This window comes from Myotis nattereri (assembly GCF_964212035.1).
Source record: "Myotis nattereri genome assembly, chromosome: 9".
Taxonomy (NCBI): domain Eukaryota; kingdom Metazoa; phylum Chordata; class Mammalia; order Chiroptera; family Vespertilionidae; genus Myotis; species Myotis nattereri.
In genome coordinates, this window is record NC_138084.1 from 14,947,397 (window position 1) to 14,963,765 (window position 16,369).

A 16,369-nucleotide genomic window follows, 5' to 3' on the forward strand; every position below is an offset into this window, starting at 1 on the left:
ATTCTATTCCATTGATCTATATGTCTGTTCTTGTGCCAGTACCAGGCAGTTTTAAGAACAGTGGCTTTTTAATACAGCTTGATATCTGGTATTGAGATCCCTCCTACTTTGTTCTTCTTTCTTAGGATTGCTGCAGCTATTTGGGGTCGTTTTTTTATTTCAGATGAATTTTTGGAAAGTTCGTTCTAGGTCTGTGAAATATGCCGTTGGTATTTTAATGGGGGGTGCATTGAATCTATAGATTGCTTTGGGTAGTATGGACATTTTGATGATGTTGATTCTACCAATCCATGAACACGGTATGTTCTTCCATCTGTTTATGTCTTCCTCTATCTTTTTTTCAGTGTCCTGTAGTTTTCCGCATATAGGTCTTTTACCTCCTTAGTTAAGTTTATTCCTAGGTGTCTTAATTTTTTTGGTGCAATGGTAAATGGGATTGCTTTTTAGTCTCTCTTTCTGTAAGTTCACTATTGGTGTATAGAAATGCCATAGATTTCTGGGCATTAATTTTGTATCCTGCTACATTGCCGAATTCATTTATTAAGTCTAATAATTTTTGATGAAGTCTTTGCCATATTTTCTTAGTAATTGTTTTTATCTTGACCCCAGAATTAAGTAGAAAACACAACAGTACACAATTAGATTGACAGTATAAATATAAGAAGACTCTGTCACTGGCTTTATGATAGATTAGATGACCTTCCCAACAGAACTAAAATACTGAATGAAGTATTATAAAGCAGCTTTAGCCTATTGCTAAGCTTGTATGAAAGGATGACATTTGTTGGTTCCCTAAACAAAGTGAAACGAGGTATTCTGGGAGGTGATTTTGAGCCAAAGCCAGCTTTTACTGTGGAGATTTTTGCAAGTTTGATGACCTGGAGCTTCTACCTGATAATTGTATGAAGCAGAGGACAGGGGACCAGGATTAAAGCCTGTGAGCTGGAGGATCTAACCCAGGCTTCCTGGATGGCAACTAAAAGATTGTATCGTCAAAGAAAGAGTAAAGAACAGTAAGTCTGTATTGACCAAGATGTTGAGAACTGAAGTCATAAGCCACCTTCGTGGCTTTGTGGTCCAAATTCATACTACATGTGTGGCCCAAATAAGCCTTAAGAGGAGAATTTGATTAAAAGTGGCCTGAGGTGATAGGGACCAGCAGAAGTAGACACAAACTCTTTGAGGAACTCTTCTTTAACCTGGGTCTTAAATAATTTTTACAGACAAAGGGTCTAAGGAAAATGAGCAGCTCACAGTTAAAAACCACACAACCATAAATAAGGCAGACACCTGCAAGGATCTTCAGATTATAAGATTAGATTATTAGGTTCCAATAAATTATTCAGAATACAGCCCATGGAGACAAAGAGATGTGAGGGAGTCATGTAGTGAAGTGGGGAACAGAATAATTCCAGCACATGTGTAATCAGAGTTCCAGAAGGAGAGAGAAAAAGAAAAGATGTTAAACACACCTAGAAGAAAGAGACTAATAATAGAACTATTTGGCCTGCTCCTGTGACCCTGATTTAGACTCTGTGGCTCAGTTTCTTGGGATGTCAGAGAGTTGCAGCACCTGTGACTACAGTAAAATGTGGTTAGATACATTCCAGCTCCACCAATGAAAAAACTTATTTATGAACAGATTACTGCAAGTAGTTGTAGGCATTCTAAGTTGATAATTTATTCTCTCCCTTAGTTGAGTCTGCAGCACTAAGGGGATTTCTAGCCTGCGATTTCATCGTCTTTCATATGTCTGTTTAATGTGAAGTCAGTGAGATTTAGCCATCAGTGTTATTCTTGTTTTTCAGAACAATCCGTTATTTTTTGTTGGTGGAATGAATTAAGGACATCATGCAGCAAGTAGACTTCAGACTTGTTCCGAATCTTTTCTCTCTTGATCCTCCTTGAAGACATTGTTAGATCTCTACAGTTCTGCAGTTTCCCAAGTCAGTGCACGCCCAGAAGAGTGTGCTGCGGAGTCATTGGGGCTGCAAGAGGTTTAATGGTTAAGGCAGCACGGGCCACATTACTGACTGCCCCTTTCAAATCTCCCAGTAACCATTAACATAAATATCATCTCACCCTTTTGGACAGGGGACACCACCCCTGTGCACGTTAGTAACATGATGCTAATGCTTAACCCTTTCATTGCTCTGTTTGCTTCAAAGGCCCTGCCTTACAGCCATTGATAAGGAGTCTGTTTGAACCTAGAGGAGAAATGAAAGGGTTAGCTCTTTTTGGTTTTGCCCTCTGACCACTTCAGGATGAGAGGCATGATGAAATACTTTTCAAAGTCTTCAGTGGAAACACATCATGCATAATTGGAACAAAAAAGAATAAATCAAAGCTTTTTCCCCCCTTTTAGTCTGGTAATTCATAATTGAAACCACATTGAGGTAAGGGTTGATAACTTCAAAACAACCAAGAAAACTGCCCTTTCTATCAAGGTAGGGATAGGTAAGGCTACTCATTACCAGGGACTCAAAAGCTTCTGTGCAACAGGCCTGTCTTCTCTTTCTTCTCACTTTTCTGCTCAGGCAAAATACCTTTATTTAAGTCAAATATGGGTTGACTCAAATATCTGCTTACTTCTCTTCTTGTCACATAAAGTTATACATAGTGACATTTAAAAAAATCTCTGATATGGTGAGTAATGGGAATTAAAGTTTGCATCATCTTGCTTTGAGCTTCATTTCTCCTGCCTGGAATTGGGTTGGTTTAGACTGAAAGAGTCCTTTGGTTGGTAATGAAATGTGGTTTTCCTCACTCTTGATTTTATAATCCTCAAGTAGTTCCAGTAGGAACATTTCAGAATGGTTAGCAAAGGCCGTTTGCTCTCCACCTTTCTCTAAGTTTTGTGTGGTAGGTAACCTTGGCTAGAATGGTTTTGGTTAGTCATATGGGGCCACCATGACCTTTCCGCTAAAAGAAAGCACACCGGGACTTGAGGAAGGGCTCGGACAACTTGCTTCATGTGAGATTGCCAAAAGACACACCTGGTTGTTGGAGTTTGAATCTCTTTCTTGAAGGAGAAAAATCCCTTTGCCTCATCTCCCAAGGCCTTCTTTGGAGGCATCCTGAAAACCGAACCTACAACTCCCTCTCGCTAGTCTGTCTGCTCACCACTAGCTCATTCACCAGGGCTTTCCGAATAAGCGATAGGAAAGAACTTTTCTAAAGCGAGCACTGTGACCTGACTGTTGCCATGGCTATTATGGATTACTTTTATGCGCTTGCAGTTTAACCATCTGGATTTCTTACTGAAGCTTCTACAATGAATATTTGTTGCAGGAGTGAGAAGCAAAGGGTGGGCAAGAGAGAACATGGTATTTTGGCGAAATGCCGGTACTCTGTCAGGATGATACACACTTCTCCTCTTGGTACCTCCTTCCATCTTTGAGCGAACAGCTTATTGAGTATATTTGAGAGGAGTATTGATAACCACGATTCCGAAGGTGCAGCTACAATAGATGGGCTTCGCTTTTTTTTTAGGTCTCTGCTCCCAAGCGCCTGGCTCCATGCCCTATCTTGCCATGATGGAAATTTAATCAGGCAACAGAGTTAATTGCCAGCATTGTTTCCTTTTTCCTGGCAGAAGTCAGAGTCTTGAGTAAATTATGGAGGTTTAAATTTGCTTGATTTCCTGCAGAAAGTGGGGTCAAGAGGTCCCAGACTGTAGACACTCTCTTTGGTCAGCCAGCAGGGGGTTAGGTCTTAAAGGTATTTCAGAGGTGACTAAATGCCATTTTCAAATGTCCTTCTCCAGTATGGTTTTTTCCTCTGGGGGTTAGTTTGTTGACCTTACCCCAGTGGAGCGGAGTGCCTCTGTGAAGGCATACACCCCAATTAAAGCTGCCTTTCTCCACGCCGTCACTGGGCTCCAGAGGCAAATGGGATTATGTTTGAGGAGGGAAAAAGCAATTGACAGAAGCTTAGTTGCAGATCAGTGTTTCCTATTTCTGACCTTTTGAAATAGAACATAAAGGTAGCAATGTTAAATTTATCAAACAGTACTCAGGAAAAGAAAATTTCAAAAGCTAATCATGTGACTTAAAAACAACTTCTGTCATACAAGGCTTTGCATGATGTGGCTGTATCCTGCCTGACTGAGTTTCTCTCATTTCTGCTCTCCCTCCTGCCTCCTCCCAACTGTGCAACAAGGTGGGATCTTCCCCAGCTTGTACGCATGTCTCAGCGTTCGGCACAGTTTGCCTTTCGGCTTCTTTGGCCGGCACTCTCCTGCTTGTCCTTGAAGACTACTCAGGAGTTCCCTCCTCAGAGGTGATTGGGGAGACCTTTATGTCCCACAGGACTTTAGTCCTTGCTTTAGTACTTGTTCTTTTACATTGTAATTTATCTTTTTACCGGCTGTCTTTCCCACTACGTTATGAACATTTGAAGGGCAGGAATTTGTTCATTTTTGCATCTCTAACATTATTCTAGGCTTACAGTATGTGCTCAGGAAACGTTGCCTGAATGAATGAGCACCAGAAATAACATTGGCAGGAATGATTGCTGGGAATGGCTAATACCGTTGTTTTAGCAGGCAAGGAGAATACAAGCTGGGGAGAGCTGGACGTTTTCTGTGTTTGTTTTAACTGCCGTTCATGGAGGTCTGTGTTGAACCCTCTGCTAAGTGTATTTGTGCATAATCTCATTTAATCATTAAAACCCTAGGAGGTGGATGCTACCACACTTCCCATTTTATTTTATTTATTTATTTATTTTATTGCTTAAAGTATTACAAAGGGTATTACATATGTCTCCTCCCCCCCCCCCATTTTATTGATGAGGAAATTAATACTCACAGAAGTAGCTTTACACATTACTAGAACTAGTCAATGGTAGGGCCCAAGTCGAACTCTGTTAAATATCCTAATCCTACACTTCTTCAGAATACTTTGCAAATAAGATTCTTGGTAAGTACTTTCAAATGAATGAACTGAGTTGGAAATCATTTCAGAATTCATGATGCCACTCATTTGAGTGTACATCAGCTGTTCACATCCGTACATAAGAACAGAAAGAACATGACCTGCATCATGTGGGTTTAATTTACTAACTCTAAACAAGGTTTTATTAAGTAGCACTAGGCACTGGGCTAGGTACTGGGTGTTAGAACATTTATGACTCCTGCTTTCATGGAGCTTTCCAGATAGTAAAAGTATAAAAAATAGGAAGGAAAAGAGAAAATCGTAAAGAAAAGCAGTTATTTGGAGAAGGTGAGGTAGAAAAGCCAGGTAAACCATGACCCAAAAGCATTATAACATAAAGGCAGCGAAGGACTCAGAATTCTTGGTGCTGGGATATACCTCACGATTGCTTAGGCTACTGCGCACCCCACTTTTGAGACATGCAGAAAATTAAGCCCAGAGAAATTGTTACTCGCACAAGATCAGGTACTAGCTATCACTTATCGAATGTTTGTACACGTCAGGGACTTTACATATACACCTATTTACTTTTATTAACAACCTCTGGATTGTGAAATAATAATTAAGAAATGATAATAATATAAGTAATTATTACAATGTCAAGTCATACCGTCTAGGAAACGAGTCATATTATCATGATTTTATAGATACAGAAACTGAGGTGTAAGGAAGGCTGAGTACATTGCCCAGGTCACACTGCTGATGTAAGTGAAAGAACCTGGATCCAGATTAAGGACTCATGACTCCGAAACCGACTCTGCGCTTGCTGACCCACTTTTTTAAGTCATTTGCATCAACCCTGGGGCGTATCCTGCAGTAAAGCATCGGAGCCTGTATCAGAGCAAGTATGTGCTCAGCAGCTAGATGTCGCCTCCGCGTTCATCTGTGTCTGTATTTTATGGGCGTGATGGCAAGATGTCAGTCCTTGTTATGCTCCTTCACATGCTCTGTCTCCTCAGTGGGTGGCCTTTTCCTGCTTCTCGTTTTCAAGCTCTGCTTGGTATGCAAGTGAGTAGTGTGGAAAAATTGAACACCAAGACGAGTAACTGTCTGCTTCTCACCCACCCGTACCTTCCTCTCCTCCTCTCTTCGTAACTATCCTCTTCCGAGGGAGCTGGCATACGGGATGAGATGAGATCTGTGGTCTCGCCAGAGACTTCGGCTCTGCCTGGCGGGGCCTTGAAATCAGAGCTGCGGTGCCTTTCAGGGGTGCCTCAGTTTCAGTCCCAGGGGATTCCTTGTCTGAAACCAAGCTTTTCCTCTCCCAGGGAATTTCCCTCTCCTTTTAACGTCACAAAGGCATCCAAGTGTTAGCATTCCCTGCTGCTCCCCAAGAACAGACCTTATTTTGTTGGTTTTTAAATGGTTTTTCCTGTGTCAGAGGTGTATGTGCCTTTTATAATGTATGTGCTCCCTTTGTGTCAGTGTTATATCGTTGGTGTGTTTTATACCCTCTGAAATCATAGTTGTAGGGTGGGCTGTTGCTAACTGGCGCAGATTTATTATCAAGGATAAAGAATATCTAGCATTTTTTTCTCAGAGAAGAGCTAGAAATAATGAACTCTGGAATAACCCACAGTTCCTGTTTCCAAAGTCTGTAAAATGGTGATGCTGTACCCTGGGCTCAGGGTAGGAGGGCGGGGGGAAGGGCCATGAACCACCACCATTTGGTGTTCTGGAGTCAGACGGCTTGGGCTGTTTCCAACATCTGTCACATAGAGGTTATGTAACCCTGAACATCACCTATTCTTTCTCCCTCCCTCCCTCCCTTCCTCCCTCCCTCCCTCCCTCTCTCCTTCTTCCCCTTCCTTCCTTCCTTCCCTTCCTTTGACTGGTAAAGCAAATGAGACATCATTCACTTTTCTGATTTTATAATTTCATCATCTATAGACTGAGGATAATGACTATATCTGTCTTGGGGGTTGTTGTCAGACTCAAATAAGATAATACATGTAAAGCATGGTGCTTAATACTCCGTAAATATGTGCTCAGTAAATCTTAACTCTTTGAACATCACACATTAAATTATTTTACACACTTCTTTAAAAAATATGTTTTCTGCCCTGGCTGGTGGCTCAGTTGGTTGGAGCGTTGTCCTGTACACCAAAAGGTTGTGGGTTCGATTCCCGGTCGGGGCACAGGCCTAGGTTGCATATTCGATTCTTGATCAGGGCATGTGTGGAAGGCAACAAATTGAATTTTGTCCCTCACATCCATGCTCCTCTCTCTCTCTTGCTCTCTCTTTCTCCCTCCCTCCCTCTTTACTCCTCCCCCCTCTCTCCATCTATCTCTCTCCCTCCCTTCTTCTCTCTCTAAAATCAATAAACATATCCTTGGATGAGGATTAAAAAAAAAATGTATCTTTCTTTTCCATTTAAGTGGTGTTTTTGAAGCATAAGAGAGTATTGTTTTTGGAGTAGTAGATGAGTGGGTTGGGATGGTGATGGCAGAGGGTAAACCTTGAGGATTAATTATGACTTGAGCACAGGGCAGCTTTACTGACTTCAGTTCCCATAAAAGTCAGGAAGATATGAAGAATAAGGTTTGGGGAAGAAAACTAAAAGGGGTTCCTACAAATGAATCAGATGCTAGGGCATAAATACTAAAATCCAGGCACCTTCCTAAGCCTACAGCTTAATTCAACATGTGATGTCATGGAAACAAAGTCAGCGTTAAGAAGGTAGCCTTTCCAATTGTGTCTCTCAGCTATGTAGTCTAATTATGGTCTGTTGTGGACATTTTGGCTTTAATATCCTGATTACATTAGGACTCCGGGAAAACCATCCAGTCTCCTTGAGTTCCCATCCCATGTGTATTCCATATGCTTGTGTACATTTCCTGTCCTACATGGTTCCATCTGGCAGACAGCTGTTGTCATATACGTGGTGATGGGTGTCCATCAGTGATATGGATGAGGTTGATGAGGAACTTGGGAATCCCAGATTATAAAAGACATTAGGGAAGTGTAAGCAGCCAGAATAACAGGTAGGACATTTCAGATTCAACTGCCTTCTGGCAGAAATGAAGTTAGGTCCTGGGGTTTTCCATAATAACATATGAATGTGAATGTATTAATTCCATTGAATTGTACTTACAAATGGTTACAATGCTACATTTCATGTTATGTTTTACCACAGTTAAAAAACTGTAATATATTAAAAACTATTATATACTTTAAATGAGTAGATTTTATAGGATGAGTTATTTCAATAGAGCTGTTTTAAAATGTAATAATGTTTTAATATTTTCCAATTATCAGTACAAAAATACTTTTGTTTACTTTGCTGCAATAAAAATTACTTATTTTAATGGTAGCAAAGAAGTTGAATGTCCTTCATTACTTTTTAAATATACTTTTTAAAAATTTCAAACTTACAGAGCTATAACCTGCAAGAATTGTCCAGCGAACTCCCATGCTCATCACCTGGATTCACACGCTTTATTTATTTATTTTTTTACACTTTATTCCCAGTACTCAGAAGTGATGTGCTTTGATATAGCTGTGTTTTTTGATTCATTGTTCTGTTTTGGGTTTTGTCTTTTTTTAAAATCACTTTACTATTACTTATTGGACCCTTTCAATTTGAATAATTTGTGTGTCTCGTGTCATTTGTTCCAAGAACTTATTTAATTTCTTTGATAGTTTTGTTTCTTCCTTATTCTGTGGTTTGTTTTTTTAGGAACCTCCTGTTAGATGGATGCTGGACCTCCTAGATTTTCTCATATTTTCTATCCTGTTTTTCATCTGACTTTTTGTTCACCATACTGGAATATGTTATCATCTTTATCTTTCAATTCTGCCTTTTACATAGTTATAAGCTATCAAATTCTAAGAGTTCTCTCCTGTTCTTGATAGATCTTTTAAAATGAAAATAACAATTCATTCTTTCATGGATGAAAATCTCTCGCTGAGGATATAATTTGTTGATTTTGTTTTCATTTCCTTCTGCTTTTATTGTCTCTGTTTCTCCTGAGTTCCTATTCTGATATTTGTTCATTTGGTTTCTTTTGTTCATGCTGAAGATGTTCTTGAAATGTCTGTGATTCTAGGATCTGCTCATGGTTATGAGAGAAGCACTAAAAACTGAATCAGAAGTTCTTTGTATGAGGGCAGCTTACTGCCTGGAAGGCTTTGCTGTAAGATGACGAGTGGCAAGCTCACCACACAGCTGCCTGCGGTTTAGGAACTGCAGGGGAAGAAGGCTGTAGTGCTCATCATTCAGAATATAGATTTTCACCTGCATTTTCCTCTCAGCTGTGCCTGTGTTTCCATGTCTGGAGCTTCCGTTTCCTCAGAGAATAAACCTCCTTGTCGAGCGGGGGTGGGGAGAAGAGTAGAGTTCTGGCTGAGTGGTGGGTGAAGGAAAAGCTTGTGAATCTGGGTCTCTCACTGCTTCTTATCTGTGTCTTGTGTGTGTGCTGTTTTTCCAATTGAAACTTTTAAAAAATCATTCTTTATTTTTCAGTTACTCCTGTCATTTTTAACCGGTCCTCCTATTTTCAACCCTATCCCTCCTCTTACCCTCACAACGTACCCACTGAGCTTAACTCCTGAGCCTTTGTGGGGTTCAACACTTTGACCTTGAACCTTGTTGGCTTCCCCTTTGTAGGCCCTTAGGTTTCAGTTCTCACTCTCCTACTCTGTTGCCACTTCTCTGGCCCCTTTGAGAAACATGTTAATATTGCTCATCAGCAGCTCTCCTTTCTCCTGTCTCATTGTCAATGTAGATTCGTATGTTATATTTATTAACTGTCATTTCAGTGGATTTGGGGAGGGGATAGAGATAAATGCATGGGTTTAATCTGCCATGTTTAGCTAGAAATCTCTCCTCAGCTGCAACAATTCTCTGCTCTGTTTTTAATAGTATCAGAACCAAACTGAATGACAGAGAGTCAGTATGAATGTTGAGGAAGGGAAGATTTTGAAAAATTGCTTAGCTCTTGGATTGGTCATGGTAGAAGCCACCAAACCTCCCATGGTCGGGTTTATTGATGATGTTGGGAAAGAGACCAGCCCCGTTGTTAGTAGATCCTTCTCTGACCCTCATTAATCTATTCTCTTGCAGAAGTGGGGTAGTGTGAGCAACCCACTCTTCCTCCCACTGATCCCACCACAGTCTCAAGGTTTTACCGCCATTGTCCTCACCTACGACCGAGTGGAGAGTCTCTTCCGGGTCATCACAGAAGTGTCCAAGGTGCCCAGTCTATCCAAGCTGCTGGTCGTCTGGAATAATCAGAATAAAAGCCCCCCAGAAGGTAAGAAGAGTGGGGAGGTGGTGTATTAGGAAAAGGCCCGGTGGTTTGGGTGTTAGTACAACTTTCAGCTGGATCCATTATGGCTAGCCAAGTTAATTGCCTCCTTTGTTTTAAATGAATTTTTCCACTTGGTCAGCAATAATGCCATTTCTGAGGCAGCTTGACCCCAGTTATCAATCATTTCATTCTTGTTCTAGAATGGCCCATTAACTCCGAGCCCATGGCTTGTTCTGTAGCCACAGTGGTAGGGCTTAGGAGTCAGTAGGATCAGAGCCCATCGGCCTTGGGAAAACAGATCTCAGCTTCCCTCAGCCCTCTCAGCTGATTTGTTTACATGAAAACTCGGCTTAAAAGGCATTTGTTTTCTCCTTCCTTATCTCAGCTCTGATACTGTGCTCTTCGAAAAAAAAAGGATGGCCTCACCCATGTTGGGGAAGTCAGCAAAGCATGCCCTCCCAGACTGCGAAGCAGTTCCTTAAGTGAGCACTCGCTGCAGTTCCCATTGGTTCATCCTTAATCACTTTGTTCCTTGCCTTGGCCACCCTTGCAATCTCCTGGCTGGCAGCTAGGCCCAGGACGATTTGATTAATTAGATTTGTTTTTAATTCAGAATGCACAGGGTATGTCCCACCTCCATTTAGTTTCTCATTCAGTCCGTCTATTACTGATCCTAATCCCAGGGACTTCAAAGCTCCTGCCCTTTATAGCCTATTAAAGCCAGGAAGTTTCTGATGGATTAGAGCACGGAGTCAGTTTGGAGTTTGTAATGTGCACCACTATCACCGATAAGGTCTAGTTTATTGCCTGACAGTAGCATCTGCACTTTGTATGGCTAGTCCCTTTTAATTGGTTATACTGGAGTCGGGACAGTCGACTCTGCAAACTCCCAGTAGTGGATGTGTAGTCTAGGCTGGAAGAAGACTATGCTTCTGTCTGTTAGGCAAATCAGAAATTGCTTCACAAAAATTCTTTAGTTCCTCCTGAGACACTTAAAATGTTTCACTGAGTGGTATTTTTGTTCTCTGAGAGAATCGTGTACTTTCTTTTTAGATTTAGGGAGCCAAGGTGTGTGTGAGTTAACAAAGTAGCATTTTAAATGAAGGTTCTGCATTTTGTCCTGAGGCGCACTGCTTTTTTTAAAACATGTTTTTATTGTCTTCAGAGAGGAAGGGAGAGGGAGGGAGAGATAGAAACATCAATGATGAGAATCTTTGATTGGCTGCCTCCTGTACGCCCCTTACTGGTGATGGAGCCCACAACCTGGGCATGTGCCCTGACTGGGAATCAAGCCTGACCTCTTGGTTCATAGCAGCGATTCTCAACCTGTGGGTCGCGACCCCTTTGGGGATTGAACAACCCTTTCACAGGGGTCGCCTAAGACCATCGGAAAACACATATATAATTACATATTGTTTTTGTGATTGATCACTATGCTTTAATTATGTTCAATTTGTAACAATGAAAATACATCCTGCATATCAGATATTTACATTATGATTCATAACAGTAGCAAAATTACAGTTATGAAGTAGCAACGAAAATAATTTTATGGTTGGGGGTCACCAGAACATGAGGAACTGTATTAAAGGGTCGCGGCATTAGGAAGGTTGAGAACCACTGGTTCATAGGTAGATGCTCAACCACTGAGCAACACTGGCTGGGCAAACACATTGCTTTTTTCAAAAAATTTTGTTAACTATATTTTTATGTCAATCTTTTTTCTTCTCAGTTTCTAATTTTGTTTTGTTTTGTTTAATGCTCAATAAAGGGGAAAAGGGGGTAGAACAAAAAGGGAGGTGGTGTCATCATGTAAGGAGGAAGGAAGAGGCTGATAGGAAGGAACAGGTAGAGAAGACAAAAAAGGAGTGTCAAGGGAGGGGCATGGGAGGGCCTCTAACAGCTGCCTTGGATTCATCAGTACAGTTGTTCCCTTTCCCCCCAAGATGAAGTGGATTGGATGGTGCTGTATTGCTAATTAGTCTCTTCATTGATAAAGGATGGGCCATGCTTTTGTTTTTCAAATATATTTTTATTGATTTCAGAGAGGAAAGAGAGGAAGAGAGAGATAGAAACATCAAAGATGAGAGAGAATCATTTCTCGGCTGCCTCCTACACATCCCCCACTAGGGATTGAGCCCACAACCTGGGCATGTGCCCCTGCCAAGAATTGAACCTAGGACCCTTCAGTCCACAGGCCGATGCTCTGTCCACTGAGCCAAACCAGCCAGGGCAGGACGGGCCATGTTTAAGAAGGAGGGCTGTGTATGCCTCGGCTCTAGAAAGCAGGTGGTGTCGTTCACAATCAGCTCATGCACTTGCTCCTGCTCACAAAGGCCACCAGCTTTCAGAGGGCCTCTCAGCCCCCCTCCCTGCCCAGAGGCAGAGTTGCAAAGTCCAGTGCTAAATGTTAAAGGGACTTCTTGGAAATCTTGCTTAGCCACTTTGGGCTTGAGGTAAATTATTTACTGTGAATTTGAGTCCCTTCTTTTGGGCAGATATTCATTGCAAACTATGCAAAAGGAGAGATCTTTTTCGTCCTTCTTGGTCCAAGCCCCCACGTTGACAGAGCTAAATGCAATAGCATGAAGATAGGTTTCGGAGCAGGGTGTTCAGTTTGAGTTTTGGTAGACCCTACTAAAATGTACTGGTTAATTTTATGACCAAGAGTTTAGTTTATTTTTGAAATTTTTTGGCTCCTAATTTTGACACGTTTAGAGACTGGACCAGGCTTTTTCTAACAGTAGTTTTTAGGTCAGGGCTCTGGCCCTGGCAGTGTGGTTGTTTGGGGAGAGCATGAACCATGTTTAATCTTCTGGGGGTGTTTGTTCAGTTGGTAAATGGGGCTGTCAGCTCTGGCTCTCGTGCCAGCAAAGTCATCTGATTTTTGTGTGTATAGCATTAGTAACATATATATATTTTAAAAAACAAATCCACGGCTTTGAAATATTAGAGGCAGAAGTGATGTTTTTCACTTTCTCTACATTTACTAAGATAAATATTGTGGTTAGCATGTCTGCTGCTGGGAGGATTAGTGTAGTCAGAACTACCCCCCGCCCCACACCTTTTTTTTTTTTTTTCACTTTCCAATCCAACCAAATACTTTTTTTCTTTTTGGTTATATATAAGTCTAAATTGCTTGGTTTGAAGTTTAAATAAATACTTAGACAAGGCAACAGAAGTTTCCAGTGAGCTTTCGTCACGTTGGTTTTGAGCCTTGTCAGAACAAAAAGGCAGCCCCTGCCTTCCTGCTCCCCAACTCTTCAGTTCCCCGCTTGATGGATCCAGGAGTTATTTGGCTTGGCCCTTGGCCTCAGTTTGAAGGAAGCCGTTCCATTGTCCATTTCAGTCAAGTTGATCTCAGCCTTCTTTTTTAACTGATTTCAGTTTAAAATTTGAATTGATCTCAAGAGCTCCCAGCTTTTTAACCTTGCAACTTTCATAGTTCTTAGCAGGAGGGATGGGATTGGCTGCATCTGTCAGGATGGTCAGCTCCGAGGAGGCAACAGGAAGTGGAAGCAGCAGCTACCTTCCTTTAGAGCTAAATTCTGCAACTGTGGGGATTAGGATCCTGGGGGCCAGGTGGACACCAAGCAGCCAAGCCCTCCTGAAGTGAGCTCCAGGTTTGCGCAGAGATAGTCCCACCATTCGTTCATGGACCTGTGGTTGTGTTTGTGACAGTGACCGCCGTGATGGGCTGCGGTCATCATCACTCAGCCTGAACATTTGGTGGTACCTTTGCCAAGCTAGAGAAAAATTCTCTTTGCTCACATCTCCCTTGGCATCCAACATGGAGAAAACGGTTAATCAAGACACATTTTTAAAAAATCCTTAACACAAGGAGGTTTTTTCCTGCTTCGAGCTGGACTAAAACTCATAACTGTGAAGTTACCGGGTCAGCTAGTTCAGCTGTGTGTTTTTCATCAATTTAGTGTGTGTGAAAATCCTATTTTTCAGACTTCTTTGATGGTGAATGGAAGGGGACATTTTTATTTTGCCAGCTACAGAGCCACAGGATGAGACACAGGATACAGGGCCAGCTGTTCCATTTAGAATTTAAAGGTGTAAGGAAAAATACCCCATCTGAGCTAAGTGACGGAATTAGGGCCTGAGTACTTCTGGCCATGACACTGTTTTCTTCTGCATCCTAAGAGGTCACCGCATGTCCTCTGTCTACACCTCTTCGGGTTGTCAGTAGAGAAGTAAAGATCATAAGACTGTGTAAGAATCCACTTGTGAAGATAGTGATACGATGTTATTATAACCATGTATTGTATGCCTTTTCTGTCCCAGGAACAGGAACTGTGCTAAGTGCTTTACATATATTTTCTCTCGTTCTATGAGAAAGCTGTTATTCTCCCCACTTTTCTAGGATGAAATTCAGATTAGTTGAGCAATTTGCCTGAACCACAACACTGCAAATCGTGGAGTCAGAAATAAACACAGGCTTCTCTGGATCTTAAAGTTCATGCCCTTTGCACTAAGCCCCACTGGGTGCAAAGATCACCCTTGAGCAGTAGGAAAATCATCACGTCTTCTCAGTTCTCCGATTTGGGATTATGTAAAAGAACTAGGTCCTTTTCAGGGACTCAAAAAGAAACAGAGAAGTACAGTCAAACCTCATTTCTCCAATGCCTCCCATCGTGAACAATTTGGTTCTCGACCAAGATATTCACTGAAAAAATGTCTTGGTGGTCGAACCAGACTTGGATTTTCAAGCTGATACCTCAGCATGACAAAAAGTGTCTGCTAATGTTGCTAAGGGCCTGAAAAAAACAATGATCACAGGCAATTGAAGAGGTAAAAAAAAACCCAAAAACTGTTGTTGATTTGGATAAAGGAAAAGCAGTTAGCTAGTAAGAGCCATTTGGGAGGCAGTGGTATATGAATGAGCAAAAATGCTGCATTCTGACCTGAAAGACATCCCTGAACCCAGTGCTGAAAGTGATTCATTTAAGGCTGGTAGAGGGTAGTTTGATAAATTTAAGAAAAGAAGTGTTTGTTTATAGGTTAAACAGTACATTAAGCATGTAGTGTATATAAGAAAGGTTAAAATAGGGAATTCTTTGGGGGTCTGGAATGAATGAATTCAATTTACATTATATCTAATGGGAAAAAAATAACTCAGTTTTTTAACATTAGCTTCTTGAACAGCCCTCAGAAACAAAGTAAGTTCGAGAACCAAGGTTCCACTGTAAATCTATTCTTTGGAAAATACCAGTGGAAGAAAAAAAGAAGCAAACTTTCCCACCAATTTTTTCTTTCCTACCTCATGCTTTTGTCCTGATTTTATAAACAGAATCAAAATCCCATATTGTTGCTGAAGGCATTTAATTCCTTCTTAAACAGTTTATGCCATGAGAAAGTTCTTACCTATTTTGAGTCTAAATTTTCCTGTAACTTTCACCCAGCTGTTGGTCATGGTTCTAACTTTAGAGGCCATAGAGAACAATTCCCTTTTCATCTGATAGCCTCTCTGATGAGAACTGGTGTATAGCTAAGGCCCAGGGAGGAGACAGAAACCTCACAGTAACTTGAACAGGAGAAGTTTAATGTAAAGAACTGTTAACTAGTAACAGGACATTTGTGACTAAGGGGTAAGAAGAACTCTAACGATTACAGAAAATAAATTGGGGAGCCTCCCTTCTCCAGCTGGGTCTGAGATTCAGACCATGCAGCTCACTGCATGGTGAGGTTTGCTGAGGTGTGCCACAGGCCAGGTCTGGCCAGCAAGAAACTAACCGTCTCCTTGGATACCCCTGGAGCTCAACTGGAACCTGCCCAGGGGGTATCATTGACCTTGTTAGGAAACTGGTGAGGGCTTCAGGGCAGCTCACTGGGAACCACGTGGGCAGAGCCTCAGCTGCGTTGCTCTTGGAGGTATCCCTAGGACTTTCTGGGAAGCTGCCTACAGAGGGGCTGTTGAACTCACTGGGTAGCTGGTTGGGGTGTCTGCAGAACCTGCTGGGAAGCTGCCTCTGGGGGGCGGGGCAGTTAAACTTGCGGGCAATAAATGCCCCTGCCTGTCTATCAGCTGGCCAAGTACAGAAGGAACAAGAAGTGACAAAGCACCCAGAACCGGAAGAAAAGCCCGGTTCCTCCTGCAGTGTCCCTCCAGCACCCTCTACTGCCAGAGCTTAGCACGGTGCCAGCTGGCAAAGGAAACTGTTTGCAGGCCCCAG

At 41.8% G+C, this 16,369-nt stretch overlaps 1 protein-coding gene across 2 annotated transcripts in view; it reads left to right on the plus strand.

The window, feature by feature from the left end:
- The window catches only part of EXT2 (exostosin glycosyltransferase 2), a 123,091-nt gene that overhangs the window by 72,732 nt on the left and 33,990 nt on the right, over nt 1–16,369 (plus strand). For both annotated transcript variants that reach the window (XM_081098502.1, XM_081098503.1), the window contains one exon: nt 10,001–10,190. In XM_081098502.1, the coding sequence (XP_080954628.1) occupies nt 10,001–10,190 (190 nt within the window). The remainder of the gene's footprint in view (nt 1–10,000; nt 10,191–16,369) is intronic.